At 46.4% G+C, this 18,880-nt stretch overlaps 1 protein-coding gene across 1 annotated transcript in view; it reads right to left on the reverse strand.

The window, feature by feature from the left end:
• The window catches only part of FMR1 (FMRP translational regulator 1), a 58,868-nt gene that overhangs the window by 25,080 nt on the left and 14,908 nt on the right, over window positions 1–18,880 (reverse strand). Inside the window, exons 2-4 of the mRNA XM_040442482.1 lie at window positions 10,842–10,894; window positions 8,739–8,832; window positions 8,584–8,616 (exon numbers count right to left, since the gene is read on the reverse strand). Of these exons, the coding sequence (XP_040298416.1) occupies window positions 8,584–8,616; window positions 8,739–8,832; window positions 10,842–10,894 (180 nt within the window). The remainder of the gene's footprint in view (window positions 1–8,583; window positions 8,617–8,738; window positions 8,833–10,841; window positions 10,895–18,880) is intronic.

Consider the following 18,880-nt stretch of genomic DNA (forward strand, 5'->3'; position numbering starts at 1 on the left):
TACTGTTAAAGTGAACCCATCACTTGATTGTCTGCCTCTAAACCACCATTATAACTTCAATATTTCTGGGGAACAGCAGAGCTGTACCAAGAGTGACACTCACCACCTATCCACAGAATAGCTGATAAATGTCTGTTTGGAGGGGAAAAAGGTATACAAATGAGCTCTTAGAAAGCTCTGCCTCTGATGCCACAGATCTAAAGCGAGATAGTACCCCCCCAAATCCTGACCTAGGCCTCTCAGACAGTTAAGCCAGTACTCTCTGCTCTGCACTGACCCCAAAACAGCTGTCTGCGGATGAGGCTTATTTATTAACCAAGTCATGTCTCAAGGCCTATTTAAAGGGTCGATCTTTGACTTATAGGATAGCTACCTTACATCTTGGTGGCATCAGAGGCAGAGCTTGTTAATAGTTCATTTGCATACCCTCTTCCCAGAATTCCTAAAGAGCATGTATGGCCTATAAGCCTCCTCAGGAGATAAATATATAATATTTGGAGGGGGTCTGACTGCTGGAACCCCTAACAATCATGAGAACACTGGTCCCATATCCTCTGTTTAAGGCTGGGTTCACACCTGAGCGTATTCGATAAGCGCTTTTTACAGGCGTTTTTATCGGGCGTTTTGGTATTTTGGAAACGCGCGTAGTACGCGCGTTTGTGTGATTGAATACAGAGGCATCCAATGAATCTATGGGCGGGAACGCGCGACAATACGCCCCAAAGAAGCTCCTGTACTTCTTGGGGCGTAGGGCGTTTTACAGCGCGTTCGTACGCGCTGTAAAATGCTCAGGTGAGAACCATGCCCATAGGGAAACATTGGTTTTTGCCTGTTGAGCGTTTTACAGCGCGTAGGAACGCGCTGTAAAACGCTCAGGTGTGAACCTAGCCTTAAGGCAGCAACAGTCAAGAATGTGCACTGCTGCTCCAACCAAAGTCTATGGGACTGGATGGTTGTGTGCAGTATTCAGTTACCTTGAGCAGTCCCCTAGAGACTGAATGGAACAGCAGTGTGCACGCTCAGGGGACAAGGAATCTAATTCTCGCGTAGGGCAGCAGAAACCACTAAATCAAAACCAACAGACCATCTAATGTGTATGGAGTCCCAACTCTGTCCCGATGGCAGATATTGAGGGGAAAAAAAGGACTAAATGTTCACTTTGGTCACATGTCACCTGCACGGCCAAAGAGCACAGTGTAGCACTGCAACTAATGAAAGTGAAATTAAACCTGCCGGACCTTTGACGACTGTTGGGTGGCGTCAACTTGAGAGTCATAGTGCGACCCCAGTCAGATTCATTATGTTGTGATGTATAGAAACAAAGCATTACAAGGCTGCAATCTTTGGCTGCCTGTCCCGTGTGGTGGAGCCCTAGCCTCGGTGTGCACACAACAAACACCACGCAGCACTATAACTATACACGGCATATATGTCACACCAGCATACAAAGAGCATCAAGCCCTGACCTACGCCATACAAGGTACACATCCCCACCTACCTCAACTGCCCATAACAGAAAAAACTGGTAAACCAATCACAGTGTCGCTTTAATATTTCCAGAGCAGTTTGAAAAGATAAGCTCTGATTGGTTCCTATGGGAAATCTGGATTACTAAGATTCAGGTGCCGGTGATTGTCACTTTATTGGACATTTATTTAAGGAGGACCTGTCACCACTCCGGAGATTTCGGTTTTAGTAAATATCTGTATTTCACATGAAATGAAAATGCTGGATCATCAATTATGACTCTGTGCTGTACCGTAGCTCTGTTACTCCTACTAGAAGTTTTATTAATACATTGAAAACTGCTACCAGATGAGGGTGTGTCCCTGCACAGGCTGACACGATCCAATCAGTGCAGGGACATGCCCCAACTGGTAACACCGTTTTTACTGCATTAATAAACATCTAGCAGGAGTAACAGATACGGTACAACATAGAAATAGATGCTCCAGGCTCATTATTGCATGGGGAATGCAAGTAGTTATTAAAACAGACATGTCAGAAGAGGGAAGAGGTCCTCTCTAAATACTAGGGCACTGCTCTAAATGTTATACAGTCGCAAAGGTAAGTCTTTGCTTTATGGAGTATTTCTCATAGTGAAATGCAGTGCAATCTGCAGGCAGCGCATTACAGAGCAGATGGATATATAGTATACATGTAAAAGGGGTTACATGGGAATAAATATTGATGGCCTTTCATCAGAATAGGTCATTAATATCAGATTGGCCCCCATCAGCCTCAGATCAGACCTCAGATCATACCCCTTGCTTGCTCCGGACGGTACTGCCACTCCCTGGTCATTTTCTGGCTCGTACTGCACCGTGACCCGACATCGCACAGCGCCAGGTCATAGGGTGCGCCTACGCCCTGACGCTGTACGCAGTCAGGACACAGTGCAGAGTGGGTCCCGGAAGAAGACCAGGGAGAGTAGCCATAATGGAAGCGGTCATTAGCATTTTGACTATAAGACGCACTGCTACTTTTCCCTTGCTTCTTATAGTCCGAAAAATACGGTATATACACAGGGCAGCAAATAACAGTAGTAAAGCAGAAAGCTTTGTCAAAATTAGCAAAATAACTTTTTACCCTTTTCTTTAATCAGAAAAAAAAAAAAAAAGGCTCTTAGGGTATGGCTACATATGGAAAATCCACAGCAGATTTCGTAGCAGAAGGCTATGGATTTGGGGCATATGTCCTACTTGTACTGTAAAGTGTGATACCCACTGCAAGCTACAAATATAAAACCCACATTGCATGTCATGTTATATGCTGAGGTTTAAATCCTATATAGTTGTCTATGTGTGGCCACCCAGTGGTTGTGATGTGACTTGCAGTCTGTCAAGGGTTTTGCTAGACTGTCACGAGATCCAGAATGTATTCATTGGAGAAATGTCTGAAGCTAGGTGCAATCTGAAAACTGAACACCAGGTCTGAAAATGTATGAATGGAGGAATGAAAACTGCAGACTGAAACTTGGTGCAATTCTATTTTTTAATCAAGGCAACTAGTAGTTTATATATATATATATATATATATATATAGTGACATAGCAAAGGGTTTTGTTTGGGAAGGCAGGTATTTTCTTCCCAACATGGGCGGCTGGGCTGATTTCCAGCCAGGTGAGATCAAATACCGGACCAGAGTTTAAGTGCCGGTCCGGGTTTTGGCAGCACCTGGCTGTCCTTTAAAAAGGCAGCTGGGCTCAGTAGCTGAGTCTCTGTTTTGGGATCTGAAGCATGGTGCTGTGCTGGAGGGCTGAGAGCCGCATGAGGGCTGCACACTGGGAAGCAGGCCCCCTAAAGTCTGCTGTGAACTGCCGGGGATAAAACGGCTAGAAAGGTGACCCGTCTGTTCTATGGACTCTTCATTGTGTGAATTAACACCAAGACTGTAATGAGTTGTTTTTCTTTTGCCTTTTGTGTGAATAAACACTGACATTTTGATTTACGAACTTGTTTTGCCTCTGTACTGCGTCCGCTTACCCTGCCTACCAGAGCAAATCCTCACAATTGGTGGCTTGGAGCGGGCACACGCGGTGAGGCTGGCATAAACGCCAAAATATTTTTGTTTTTGGGTACGGCTGGATATCCTGGATTAAACCAGCTAAATTTAAACCTATGTCACGTGACAAAATGGAGGCTGTAATGAAAGCTCTTGTGGAGGCTAACCAACACCAGCAAGAAACAAACCAGCTGCTGTTACAACACGTGATGGCTTTACAGACGGCAGGAGCGTCCCAGAGTGTCCATGATGTCTGGAAAGCCGGCCGTGTGGCGATCCCCAAGATGACACCATCAGAGTATGTCGAAACCTACCTGGCGATGTACGAGAAGGTGGCCACAAGGCAGAATCTACCCCGAGATCAGTGGGCTGAGGTCGTCGCTCCTTTTCTGACATCCGATTCCCAGCGTGTGTATTTCGACTTGCTGGACGATCAAGCGGCTGACTACCAGAAAGTCAAGGGTGAGATTCTGGCAAGACTGGGGGTGAATGTGTTGGTCCGGGCCCAGCGAGTGCATCAGTCGGGGTTTAAGCCGGCTGAGCCCGTAAGACCCCAGTATTATAACTTACTTAACCTCTTGCAAAAGTGGCTACAGCCTGATGTGCTGACCCCCACTGATATGCTGGACCGTCTGTTGGCTGATATGTTCTGGAGGGATTTGCCACCCCCTCTCCAGCAATGGATCGGCCAGGTCTCTCCAGGTAATGCTCTCGAGATGGTCAACCTGGTGGAGCGCTATGAGGATACCCGGAATCTACAGGGTTTTTTTTTTGGGAGGGGGGTAGTGAAATCCCGTAACTCTCCACCCCAGGCCCGGCAGTTTGTGCCCACCAAACCTGCCCAGGATGTACCCCCTGTGGACCCAGCTGCAATAGTCTGTTGGCGGTGTCGGGAGCCTGCCCATGTACGAGCTGACTGTCCCCATCAGGTGGAACCCATGGACACAAACTATGGCTTCCGTCAGTCGTTATATGCCAGGAAGTTGTGTGCAGCGGGTGCCCCGGAGACTCTGAATCACCTGTGCCAGGTGGAGGTGGGAGACACTCCAGCGGAGGCTCTGTTGGATTCAGGGAGTCTGGTGACACTGGTAAGGGCTCCCCTGGTACGGTCCACTGAGTATACTGGCCGGAAAGTCGGGGTCATGTGTATTCATGGAGACTTGAAAGACTACCCCACTGCTATGGTGTCTCTATCCACGGTTGCCGGCAGGTAGACCCACGAGGTGGCTGTCGCCACCAATCTACACTACGAACTTATACTAGGGAGAGAATTCCCGGGCTTCCCGGCACTGTGGCCTGGTACGAGAGTGACTGATACCCATGAGAAAGGGGTAACCGTAGCAGAGTGGCCCGGATCAGGGGGGAGACCAGAACCCAGGGAACCTGAGTCCGAAGGGCCAGCGGTAGGGGTGACCGCCACTTCGGTGGAAGAGGGGGAGACAACCCCACTAAGTGTGATGGTGGGAGACATGGAGGACTTGCTGCCGGGTCCTGAGCTGGCAGACTTCAATGTCTCCGGGGATAATTTTGGTACCGCCCAACACCGGGATCCAACCCTATCCCGAGCCTGGGAAAATGTATTAATAGTAGATGGTGAACCACAACAACCAGGGGCAGAGTTGGTGTTCCCCCGTTTTGTGGTTCATCAGGAGATGTTGTACCGGGTAAACCAGCTGCAAGGTGAATCCATTGAACAGTTGGTGGTGCCCCAGGCTTATCGCAAACTCGTGTTAGAGTTAGCCCACCAACATGTTCGCAGGGGTTATCTGGGAATGCAGAAGACACAGGACCGGATACTACAACTGTTTTACTGGCCCAGTGTGTTTAGGGAGGTGGAAGAATTCTGTAAGTCTTGCCTGACCTGCCAGGCAACTAGCCCCCAGCACCTTTTATCGCAGTCCCTTGGTACCTCTTCCGATCATCAAGGTGCCGTTTGAGCGAATCGCTATGGACCTCGTAGGCCCAGTAGCGAAGTCCGCTAAAGGACACCAACACATCTTGGTCATCCTGGACTACGCCACTCGGTACCCGGAGGCGGTGCCACTGCGACATACATCGGCGAAGCTTATAGCTAAGGAGCTAATGGAGATGTTCTCCCGAGTGGGGCTACCTAAAGAGGTTCTGACTGACCAGGGGACCCCTTTTATGTGCAAGGTCATGAGGGAACTCTAAGTTGCTGCATATCAGACAGTTACAGACGGACGTGTACCATCCGCAAACGGACGGTCTGGTTGAAAGGTTTAACAAAACTCTAAAAACTATGTTAAAAAGGGTGGTGTCTAAAGATAGGGCAGAAGAAGGTCCCAATCCTTCCTATCTCATGTTTGCTATGCGAGAGGGACCCCAGGCTTCTACTGGGTTCTCGTCCTTCCAATTGCTTTATGGCAGACATCCTCGTGGTCTGTTGGACATGGCCAAAGAGGCGTGGGAACAGCAACCCACTCCACATAAAAGTGTCCTGGAGTATGTTACCATGATGCAACAGCTGATAGAGACTGTTTTGCCTCTTGTCAGGGAGCATATGGAGGCCCCTCAGCGAGCCCAGAGTCGGATCTATAATCGGCAGGTTTGGGTCCGGATCTTTAACCCGGGTGATTGGGTTTTGGTTCTGGTACCGACCGTGGACAGTAAGTTCCTGGCTAGATGGCAGGGGCCCTACGAGGTACTCGAGAAAGTTGGAGAGGTAAATTACAAGGTACACCAGCCAGGGCGGCGGAAGCCGGAGCAGGTTTACCATGTTAATTTACTCAAACCTTGGAAAGATAGGGAGACCTGTACTGAAGACAGCCCGCGGCCGGGTTTTCTAGGGGAAGAGGTTCTGGCTCCTATGTCTGATGCAAGGGAAGCGGTTGCCACAGTAAAAATTTGTGACAGCCTCTCCTCTTAACAGGCTCAGGAGACCAGGGAGTTCGTTAGTCGGAACACCGATGTGTTCTCAAACCTCCCTGGAGGCAGTTCCGCAAGCATGACATTGTCACTGAGCCTCAGGCAAAAGTCCAGTTAAAGCCATACAGGGTACCCGAGGCTCAGCGACAAGCCATCTCGGAGGAAGTGCAGCTCATGCTGCGGCTAGACGTCATCGAGGAGTCTAAAAGTGAGTTGGCCAGTCCTATAGTCAATACCCAAGCCGGACAGGACGTTTCGTCATATCCCATGCCTCGGGGGGGATGAGCATATTGAAAGGTTAGGCCAAGCCCGCTATTTTTCTGTTTTGGACCTCACCAAAGGGTACTGGCAGGTACCCTTGACGGAGGCTGCCAAAGAGAAAACTGCCTTCATTACACCAGAGGGGCTGTACCAATAAAAGGCGTTACCCTTCGGTCTGCATGGTGCCCCTGCCACTTTTCAACATCTTATAGACATTGTGCTTCATCCACATCGGCGGTACGCCTCGGCTTACCTGGATGATATTGTCATTTACAGTACCGACTGGGAAAGTCACCTACCCAAAGTACAGGCCGTAGTAGACTCTCTTCAATAGGGTTAGAGGAGACCAAATACCTGGGGTATGTCATTGGGTGCGGAGTCATCAAACCCCAAGTAAACAAAATCGAGGCAATAAGGAATTAGCCCCGACATGTCACCTCTAGGCAAGTAAAGTCATTCCTGGGAATGGTGGGCTATTATGAGGTTCGTTCCCCATTTTGCCACTTTAGCAGCCCCATTGACAGGGCTCTTGAAGGGACGGAAGTCCGTGATGGTCCGCTGGAATGACCAGGCGGAAGAGGCTTTCTCTGCTTTGAAGTCGGCCCTGTGTGGGTCCCCAATTTTGGTGACGCTCGACTTCAAAAGGGAGTTTATAGTACAGACGGATGCCTCCGAAGTAGACCTCGGTGCGGTACTGTCTCAGGAAGTCAGCGGGGAGGAGCATCCAGTTGTCTTCCTCAGCCGTAAGCTCACTCCAGCCGATACCCGGTACTGTATAGTGGAGAGAGAGTGCCTGGCCATCAAGTGGGCACTCGAGTCTCTCCGCTATTATCTGTTGGGGAGAAAGTTCAGTCTGGTGACCAACCACTGCCCTCTCAAGTGGATGAGCCAGGCCAAAGAGAGGAATGCTCGGGTCACCAGATGGTTCTTGTCCTTGCAAAACTTTAAGTTTACAGTAGAAAACAGGGCAGGCAAGTTACAGAGAAACGCGGATGCCCTGTCCCAGGTACACTGTCTGTCGTGTGTTCACTCCCTCAGGGTTGAACAAAGCGTGGGGGGGAGGTATGTGACATAGCAAGGGGTTTTGTTTGGGAAGGCAGGTGTTTTCCTCCCAACATAGGCAGCTGAGCTGATTTCCAGCCAGGTGAGATCAAATACCGGACCAGAGTTTAAGTGCCGGTCCGGGTTTTGGCAGCACCTGGCTGTCCTTTAAAAAGGCAGCTGGGCTCAGTAGCTGAGTCTCTGTTTTGGGATCTGAAGCATGGTGCTGTGCTGGAGGGCTGAGAGCCGCATGAGGGCTGCACACTGGGAAGCAGGCCCCCTAAAGTCTGCTGTGAACTGCCAGGGATAAAACGGCTAGAAAGGTGACCCGTCTGTTCTATGGACTCTTCATTGTGTGAATTAACACCAAGACTGTAAGGAGTTGTTTTTCTCTTGCCTTTTGTGTGAAATAAACAAACACTGACATTTTGATTTACGAACTTGTTTTGCCTCTGTACTGCGTCCGCTTACCCTGCCTACCAGAGCAAATCCTCAAAAAAAATATATAATTTTTCCACAGCAAAAGTGTCCATAGCCTTTAAATATACAATAGAACTATGTAAATAATATTCTAATATAAACTTATTATAGGTAAGATGAGTTTACCGGGCCTGATACAACAGAGACCCAGCAAATACAATGCCTAAAAGCCCGGGTGTGTCCAGTATATGTGGGCCTTGTCCCTACCCATGTACTCTGACCTATGAAGACAGACATTGCTTCTGCATCCCAAATGATGAATTTCAAGCGTGTTCTTGAGCCCAAACAAGATCACAACACAGCGCGTACACACAGCAAAAACACAATATAAAAGTACAATACGGGGCAGGTGGCTTGTCTGCAGAGAAAGAATAAGCTTGGTTTAGTAAACTGGCATTCCTCACAACCTACCATGAAATCATCTTCGCCTTTCACCCTCAAAAACTAAAAAGAATAAGTGGAGAAAAGAACAGTTTATTATCTGTTACTGGAAGGACATGGTAGAACAGCACAGGGATGAAGATGTTAAAGATGCTACGCACATCATCAATGGAGGCTCCACTTACCTCAACTTCATCACTCTCGTTTATGTCCTTATTGGAACCCGAAGGCGGCGGGAACCTTACATCGTGAAATGGGATCTGTCGCTCTGGCTGCCAGCTGCAAATAGAAGTCCATCACAATTGTCCTTTGTAATGTGCAAGACAGCTGACCAATACCGCAAGCAATAAGGGATTATCCAAGAATTAATAATGATGACTAGAGATGACCGAAGTTTTCTAAAATTCAATTCAGCTGCCTCACCACATTTTTAGATTTTTTTTATTTTTTGGTAAAATCAGCTTCATGACGAATGACTTCGTCACAAATCGCATTTATTTGTAAGTAGTGAGTGCAAAGAAAGGGAGCGGCGATGGCGCGCTCCCCGTCATTGTACCCCTCAGATGCCGTGTTCATACATGATGGCCGCATCTGATATACATAAAAGTGTAAAATGTAAAAAAAAAATTTAAAAAAAATTTTAAAAAAAAATACCCGATCCATTTGCTCACGATGGGTCGGCCGCCGCCATCTTGCTTTAAGGTCTGGCGGGAAATCTCGCGCATCCCGAGATGACGTCACAGCGCAGGGATTTCGGCCGAGATCTTCAAGCAAAATGGAGGCGGGTGGTCCGTCACGAGCAACTGGAGCAGGTACGTATTATTATTATTTTTGTTTGGTTTCAGGTTAAAATCGATTCGCTACTGGAAGCACAAGGAAATTAGGCTTCGTGGCGAATTTCATTTATCCTGAGATTTGCTCATCCCTAATGATATCCTATCCACAGCGTAGGTCATCATTATCACATTGGCGGAGGTCCGAGTCCTGGCACACCCGTTGATCAAGAGGGCTGCCGTGCTCACCAGAGCTCCGGCGAGTGCACCCCACTGCCGGCAGCTTTTCAAAGAAGAGTGCCGTACACAGTATAGCGGCTGAGCTTGGTATTGCAGCTCAGCCTCAGCTGCAACTAGGCCATTTGACCAATAATTGATGGGGGCACCAGGTGTCCGACAATCACCGATCTGAAACTGATTACCTATCAAGAGCATAGGTCATCAATATAAATTCCTGGATAACCCCTTTAATATATAAAATACACAGCTCTATTCTACCCCAAACCAGTTTAGATATAACAGCATTCTAACAAAAAGCGAAGTAATGTTGCAGACAACTCCTGAAGCTGGAAGGCAGCACAAAACCCAGCTGCTGCAGAAGCTCTTCTGATTGAGATACGTAAAGGGGTTGTGCACTGTCAGGATATTGATCACCTATCCTCAGGATAGGTCATCAATTTCAGATCGGCGGTGTCCAACACCTGCCATCCCCACCGATCAGATGTTTGAAGGGGACATGGCACTGGTTATGGGCGCTGCGTCCTTTTTAGTGTTTACCTGCTCCCCCAGAAGGTATGAAATGAACTGAATAACAGAGAAAACTTGGGAGGTCATTTAGGATCAAAAACATGCCTATATTAGGCGTACTTCAGGCGCAATCTGTTTTAGGTGTAGAAATTGTCTAAATCCACGCCAGCAAGGAAGCTGTCTTTAGACCTGCGCTGGATACGCCAAAGTGATGTAGAGGCCGGCGCCTGTTCAGAACTTCGGCAGTCCACCGCCAGCGCAGGGGCTTATTAAGACGGGCGTCTAAAACGCCGGTCTTAATAAATCCCCCCCCCCCCCCCCTTGTTTCTACATATGAATCATTGACGTTATGAAAAACAGAAAGCTCCTTTCCATTATGCATCCGTTATTTTTGGTGGAAAGAAATGTCCCGCAGACAGAACTTTTTCTTCTGTCAAAAATAGAAACCTAACGGAGCAAAGATTAACTGAGCAAAACATACAAGGAAATAGAAATTAAAACCGATACTTTTCCCCCCATTTTGGAACAAAATAGCAGAAAGAATAAAAGAAACATAAGAATATTCCAGGCATTTACGTTACCATTTTTAACTGCAAATATAATGACTGCTTCAAATCCACAAGAAACGTTTAGATTCTACTTAGTTTTCTTCCTTTCATTTCAGATCAGTAATATGGAGGGCAACACTGGCGGGATGGGCTCGCTCACCACATAAAAGAGCTGTGTACTGTATGACATGCAGTGGGGGCGCAGTTACCGTGAACTTACTTATTTTCGAAAGTAACAGTTATGGAATCCTCATGTACGTCCTTCACAAATGCCTGAAAGAGAGGAGACAGAACATGCTGAGAAGAAATATACACTGAACGCCATTGTGGAAGCCTGATCTACAGAGACAGAACCTCCTAATAAGCAGGATAGATGTATGGAAAATGTGCACATGACATAAGGAGAATCAAACACGTCTGACAAGTCTCACACATTATACATAAGAAGCTACTAAAATTGTGCTGTGAAACAAACAGAAAAAATAGTGTTTTTTGCACATTGAATTACAGATGTAGCCGAGCTAAAATTGACTCTGATAACTCTGACAGTTATCTCGTGCCATCTTGTGACAAGGGCCATTGAAATACATTGAAGGAGTTTTTATGTTTTTTTGACTTATCACATTAACCATAAAGTTTAGCTCGGCTGCATCTGTGGGGACTGTTAAAGGGGTATTGCAGTTGGGTAAAATTATCCGCTATTCACAGGATAGGGGATAACTATTAGATCTGTGAGGGTTCTAGCATGGGGACTCCCACCAATAACAAGAATAGGGGCCCTCTAACCCCTACAGCCCGCCTAAAAACAACAGTGGGCCGGTTCCCATGGGAATTCCGGAGATAGTGGAGCGCTGTACTCTGCCATCTCCAGAACTCCCATAGAAATGAATGCAGAGCCATGCGCATGTGCGATCCGCCGCTCCGTTCTTTTAAGGGGGGGCTGTAGGGGGTACAGGGCCCCCATTCTAATAATCGCTGATAGGACCCTCACCGATCTAATAGTTGGATAGGGAATCCCTTCATTCAACCAGAATACCCCTTTATGTGTCGGAATGGGAGCAGTAGGGGATCAGAGAGGTGAATATTGTTTCATTTCATTTTTAACCCACTCTGAGCCCTTTGCCTGCTGGATAACCCATTTAACGATAAGTGCCACCTCTGATTTACATGGTCTTTACTGGAAGCTATATCGTTTATGAGCTTTTGTGTCATTTTCATTCTCTGTTATATTTCCTTTCTTATTCTGCACTTAGTACTTTGATTGCACAAGGGTGGATGGTTTTGACACGGCTGCAATCCTCACTATTTCTAATGTCCTTTGCAGCTTGTTCCGTTAACGGGGTTGTCCTGTCTTAGCATTTCCACGACAAGATGGGACTCAGCGACAGCTCCAGATGCCTAGGCTTACAGAAACAGCTGAGTGGGCAGGAGCTTCACCGTTTCCTTAACTACCATAGTACTGAATAGGAGTAATGCAAACAGCGTAGGGCGTAACGGAAACTGTGGAGAGCCTGCCCGCTCAGCTGACTCCCAGCACACCCACCGATCAGCTGTTTGAAGAAACCAAGGCGCTCCATTGAGCACTGTGGCCTCCTCACAGTATACCAAGCACAGCGCCGTACATATTATAGTGGCTATGCTTGGTACTACAGCCAAGTCCTATTTACTTAAATGGTACTAAGGCTGAGTTCACATCGGCATTCAGCTTTTCCGTATCTCTGCTCAGTTATAGGAACAAGGACGGATTTGGCACAAAACTGAGTTGAACGGAGCCTAGGGGCCCAATAGACTATAATAGGCTCCGTTAGGTTTCCTCTCAGAGGAAGATTTTTGAAGCAGAGACACAAGTCTTGCATACACGACTTTTGTCTCTGCTTCAAAAATCTTCATCTGAGCGGAAACCCAACGGACCCCATTATAGGCTATGGGGCCCATAGGTTCCGTTTAGCTCAATTATGTGCTGAAACTGTCCTTTCCGTTCTCCTGATCCTATAAAAGGAGCACAAGAACAGAGGCTGAGTTCACATCAGCCTTCAGCCTTTAAGATGCACATAGATCATGAGACTGATAAATATGATGTCACTGTCCTTGGAAGATCAGTGGGGGATTGGCAGGATTGATCTTTAATATTGTACTCCTTTAATGCATCTAAAAGATGAGGTAATTAACTGGCAATGCAGTGAATCCTGAGCAAAATAGTCAAAGATCCCATCCATGTAGGTGTGGTACAACTTGATAAATCAATAATCAGACAACTGGTACAAGCCAGATAAGCAGTAAAATGGAGAAAGCAAGATTAAAGGGGCTTTGCCATGTTTTTTAAGGTACCAGTTATCCACAGGATAGGGGATAACTAGCTGACCGCTGGGGGTCCGAACAATGGGACTGCCGACGATTACAAGAACGTGGGTCCCGCTCTGATAGAGAGGCAGGTCGTGCAAGTGACCTGCAGCGACCAAGGGGGAGCAAAAAAGCCAGAACCCAGGAAACAGGTAACTGTGGTTTCCACCATGGGTTCCACTATGTGTGGCAAAGGTAAAACATGCAGTGGAAATCTGCCAATGACTCCACTGGGAAAAAGCACAGCTTATACGTGCTGTGTGGACGTACCCTAAACGTTTTTTTTCTTTTTTTCCATTGTAAATGTATAAGTAGCCTTAGTGAACCTTTAGTGTCACAAGCAAAATACAGGTGACAGTAAACTGTTTATGAGTTCATCAGACCTCACAGAAAAACACCCTTGTGCACTCAAAGTACTAAATACACCTAACAGATACAATAAGACCCATCAGGAACAGCAAGCTTGGTTGTTTTTAGACTTTTCCCACAAAAAAAACTAAGACAATGGATATTACATTTGCCGAGTCAAGAACTAAAATTTTCACAAGAAACTCATTATTTAAGAGTGCTACTGTTAGACCTCATTCACACGTTGATGACCTCTATAACAAGATGTTCAATGGTTCATCCATGAAGAAGATGAACATGAAGATTCTGCGTTTGGTCCGTATCCATTTTTTGCCTTCAGTGTATCATCTGTATTCCACAGACATTGCGAGGCAGAAAATTTGTTTCTAGAACATTTCCTACCAATGGTCCATTAAAACCACGGACCAAACACAGGTGGCATCCCTGGTTTTCAAGGATCCACAGACAATCATATACGTGAGAGATACTTATGTCAGACGTCCATAATTCTTTGACATGTGAAAGAAGCCCTACTAGGTATTATTTATTCCATAAGAACACCTACAACCTGCATGTGGTTGGATGACCAATTACTTAACCTTTGTCAGTGCGATGTTACTTATAAAAACTCTATTCAGATGTTTGCGGTAGTTGCAGGACAACCAATATGGCTACCGGTTCCAACCTCACAGGGGTCATCACCTACATTGACTTATAAAAAGTACAGTCATGGCCAAAAGTTTTGAGAATGACACAAAATATTAGTTTTCACAAAGTTTGCTGCTAAACTTCTTGTAGATCTTTGTTTCGAGTGATTCTGAGATGTAGTGAAATATAATTACACGCACTTCATACGTTTCAAAGGCTTTTATCGACAATTACATGACATTTATGCAAAGAGTCAGTATTTGCAGTGTTGGCCCTTCTTTTTCAGGACCTCTGCAATTCGACTGGGCATGCTCCCAATCAACTTCTGGGCCAATTCCTGACTGATAGCAACCCATTCTTTCATAATCACTTCTTGGGAGTTTGTCAGAATTAGTGGGTTTTTGTTTGTCCACCCGCCTCTTGAGGATTGACCACAAGTTCTCAATGGGATTAAGATCTGGGGAGTTTCCAGGCCATGGACCCAAAATGTCAACGTTTTGGTCCCCGAGCCACTTAGTTATCCCTTTTGCCTTATGGCACGGTGCTCCATCGTGCTGGAAAATGCATTGTTCTTCACCAAACTGTTGTTGGATTGTTGGAAGAAGTTGCTGTTGGAGGGTGTTTTGGTACCATTCTTTATTCATGGCTGTGTTTTTGGGCAAAATTGTGAGTGAGCCCACTCCCTTGGATGAGAAGCAACCCCACACATGAATGGTCTCAGGATGCTTTACTGTTGGCATGACACAGGACTGATGGTAGCGCTCACCTTTTCTTCTCCGGACAAGCCTTTTTCCAGATGCCCTAAACAATCGGAAAGAGGCTTCATCGGAGAATATGACTTTGCCCCAGTCCTCAGCAGTCCATTCACCATACTTTCTGCAGAAGATCAATCTGTCCCTGATGTTTTTTTTTTTTTTTAGAGAAGTGGCTTCTTTGCTGGCCTTCTTGACACCAGGCCATCTTCCAAAAGTATTTGCCTCACTGTGCGTGCAGATGCGCTCACACCTGCCTGCTGCCATTCCTGAGCAAGCTCTGCACTGGTGGCACTCCGATCCCGCAGCTGAATCCTCTTTAGGAGACGATCCTGGCGCTTGCTGGACTTTTTTGGATGCCCTGAAGCCTTCTTAACAAGAATTGAACCTCTTTCCTTGAAGTTCTTGATGATCCTATAAATTGTTGATTGAGGTGCAATCTTAGTAGCCACAATATCCTTGCCTGTGAAGCCATTTTTATGCAACGCAATGATGGCTGCACACGTTTCTTTGCAGGTCACCATGGTTAACAATGATTTCAAGCATCACCCTCCTTTTAACATGTCAAGTCTGCCATTTTAACCCAATCAGCCTGACATAATGATCTCCAGGCTTGTGCTCGTCAACATTCTCACCTGAGTTAACAAGACGATTACTGAAGTGATCTCAGCAGGTCCTTTAATGACAGCAATGAAATGCAGTGGAAAGTTTTTTTTGGGATTAAGTTAATTTTCATGGCAAAGAAGGACTATGCAATTCATCTGATCACTCTTCATAACATTCTGGAGTATATGCAAATTGCTATTATAAAAACTTAAGCAGCAACTTTTCCAATATTTATGTAATTCTCAAAACTTTTGGCCACGACTGTACAGCTTCCTAGACAGGCAGCGATCACCGTGTTACCAGGTCTGGCCGGATTTGCTGCCACTGAGCTTTCCAGCACACACATACTAAACCTGAATGGAATTCCTTCTAACTTGACAGAGGACAGTTCAAGGACTTGAACGCATTTATGGCTGAAGTTAGTGGAAATGCTATTGGGCTCATATGCTGTCCTATCTGAGGGCAGCATGTGATAGATAAGGGGTCGCAAAGCACCTCATCAGGTCATTTAATTTACGTTCATATTATATTATTATTATAGGAGTAGATATTGGTTATTACTTATTGAAAAGCTGCCTTTTGGAGGGTGGTCTTCACTCAGTCATTGACACCTTCCCCAGTATACGCTCCTCTAGGAGAATATTGTAGTTTGATCAAACAATTACATGCATCGAATGAGCCCCATATTTCACAGGAACAGTCTTCACATACTATACTTAGTTTGGATCCTTAGACACTGACACACGGTATTGATAGCTATAAGTGTCTATGCCATCCACCCCTGGAAGTTAGAATACAGAAGGGCATCAGTCTGCTGTATGTGAGGCATTATAACAGGTTCCCTGTAATTCATAGGGCACAATAAAACTTGTGCCTCGCAACGTTCAGATCAATAGTTATTTATTTTTTTACATGTATATACACTGCTCAAAAAAATAAAGGGAACACTTAAAGAACACAATGTAACTCCAAGTCAATCACACTTCTGTGAAATCAAACTGTCCACTTAGGAAGCAACACTGAGTGACAATCAATTTCACATGCTGTTGTGCAAATGGGATAGACAACAGGTGGAAATTATAGGCAATTAGCAAGACACCCCCAATAAAGGAGTGGTTCTGCAGGTGGTAACCACAGATCACTTCTCAGTTCCTATGCTTCCTGGCTGATGTTTTGGTCACTTTTGAATGCTGGCGGTGCTTTCACTCTAGTGGTAGCATGAGACGGAGTCTACAACCCACACAAGTGGCTCAGGTAGTGCAGCTTATCCAAGATGGCACATGAATGCGAGCTGTGGCAAGAAGGTTTGCTGTGTCTGTCAGCGTAGTGTCCAGAGCATGGAGGCGCTACCAGGAGACAAGCCAGTACATCAGGAGACGGGGAGGAGGCCGTAGGAGGGCAACAACCCAGCAGCAGGACCGCTACCTCCGCCTTTGTGCAAGGAGGAACAGGAGGAGTACTGCCAGAGCCCTGCAAAATGACCTCCAGCAGGCCACAAATGTGCATGTGTCTGCTCAAACGGTCAGAAACAGACTCCATGAGGGTGATATGATGGCCGAACGTCCACAGGTGGGGGTTGTGCTTACAGCCCAACACCGTGCAGGACGTTTGGCATTTTCCAGAGAACACCAATTTTGGCAAATTCGCCACTGGCGCCCTGTGCTCTTCACAGATGAAAGCAGGTTCACACTGAGCACATGTGACAGACGTGACAGAGTCTTGAGACGCCGTGGAGAACATTCTGCTGCCTGCAACATCCTCCAGCATGACCGGTTTGGCATTGGGTCAGTAATGGTGTGGGGTGGCATTTCTTTGGAGGGCCGCACAGACCTCCATGTGCTCGCCAGAGGTAGCCTGACTGCCATTAGGTACCGAGATTAGATCCTCAGACCCCTTGTGAGACCATATGCTGGTGCGGTTGGCCCTGGGTTCCTCCTAATGCAAGACAATGCTAGACCTCATGTGGCTGGAGTGTGTCAGCAGTTCCTGCAAGACGAAGGCATTGATGCTATGGACTGGCCCGCCCGTTCCCCAGACCTGAATCCAATTGAGCACATCTGGGACATCATGTCTCGCTCTATCCACAAACGTCACGTTGCACCACAGACTGTCCAGGAGTTGGCAGATGCTTTAGTCCAGGTCTGGGAAGAGATCCTTCAGGAGACCGTCCGCCAACTCATCAGGAGCATGCACAGGCGTTGTAGGGAGGTCATACAGGCACGTGGAGGCCACACACACTACTGAGCCTCATTTTGACTTGTTTTAAGGACATTACATCAAAGTTGGATCAGCCTGTAGTGTGTTTTTCCACTTTAATTTTGAGGGCGACTCCAAATCCAGACCTACATGGGTTGAAAAATTTGATTTCCATTTTTTAATTTTTGTGTGATTTTGTTGTCAGCACATTCAACTATGTAAAGAAAAAAGTATTTCAGAAGAATATTAAATTAATTCAGATCTAGGATGTGTTATTTTTGTGTTCCCTCTATTTTTTTGAGCAGTCTACATTTAAGAGGCTTTTTTTTGCGGCCCAAGATGAAATTAATTAATAGAACAATTTTGGGGTAGATACGGTAATATCTGAGCATTTAACTTTTTGGGGCGTTAATATGGACAGTAGCATTTAAAAGGTTGTCCACTTTTCTTATATTAATGACCTATCCTCAGGAGAGGTCATCAATATCAGATCAGCTGTGGTCCGACTCCCGACACCCCCGCCAATCAGCTGTATGAAGTGAAAGCAGCGCTCGCGCTCAGGCTGCCTTCTCTTCACCGTTTACCTGCTTGCCATCGACATCGCAGTGGCAGGCAGGTGTAATTACAGCTCTTCTGTCCCGTTAATTTCAGTGGGGAGGAGCAGATGGAGCGCTGCTTTCTATCCTGAGGATAGGTCACCAATGTAAGAAACCGGCCAACCCCTTTAACGGATTAAATAGAAGGGATCTGAGTAGACCCTGACCTCAACCATTGCTGTGGAGGGCTGGCTGTCAATTACAGCCATCTTTGTATGCCTGATGGGGTGGGCACAAAATCTGGTCCAGAACCTGATAGTTAGGATATGCCACCAATGTCATATAGGTTCAGAGGTGGGACCTACACCTTTCTCTAGAACAGGACACCTGAACTGAGCACAGAGCGGCCAAGCATGGTGGGCCACCCTTTATTTATTTCCATGAGACTGGTGAAAATAGCCGAGCACCCTTGGCTATCTCCAGCAGTCCCATAGAAGTGAAGGGAGGGGTGGCCGCGCATGCGCCATGTGCTCTACAATCATTTTTATGGGAATGAGTGGAGAGGACAGTGCGCTCTCCTTCACTTTCGGGGGCCCGTTCTGGTTAAGGGTGTGAGTCTCAGAGTTGGGACTCGCAATTATCTGACTTTGATGGCATATTCTAGTGATATGTCATCAAAGTCTGAGATTACACAACCTTTTTAAAAGAGCGTCTGTCAACAGGATCAACTTTATTAAAACCAGGCTTCCTGGTAGGGCTAATCCTGCTGATAAAAATGATACCCGTCTTGTGAAAAAACTCATTCTTTTTTATTTATTATTAACATTATGAGA

Source organism: Bufo bufo, chromosome 8 (assembly GCF_905171765.1).
Source record: "Bufo bufo chromosome 8, aBufBuf1.1, whole genome shotgun sequence".
In the NCBI taxonomy this organism is placed as follows: Eukaryota; Metazoa; Chordata; class Amphibia; order Anura; family Bufonidae; genus Bufo; species Bufo bufo.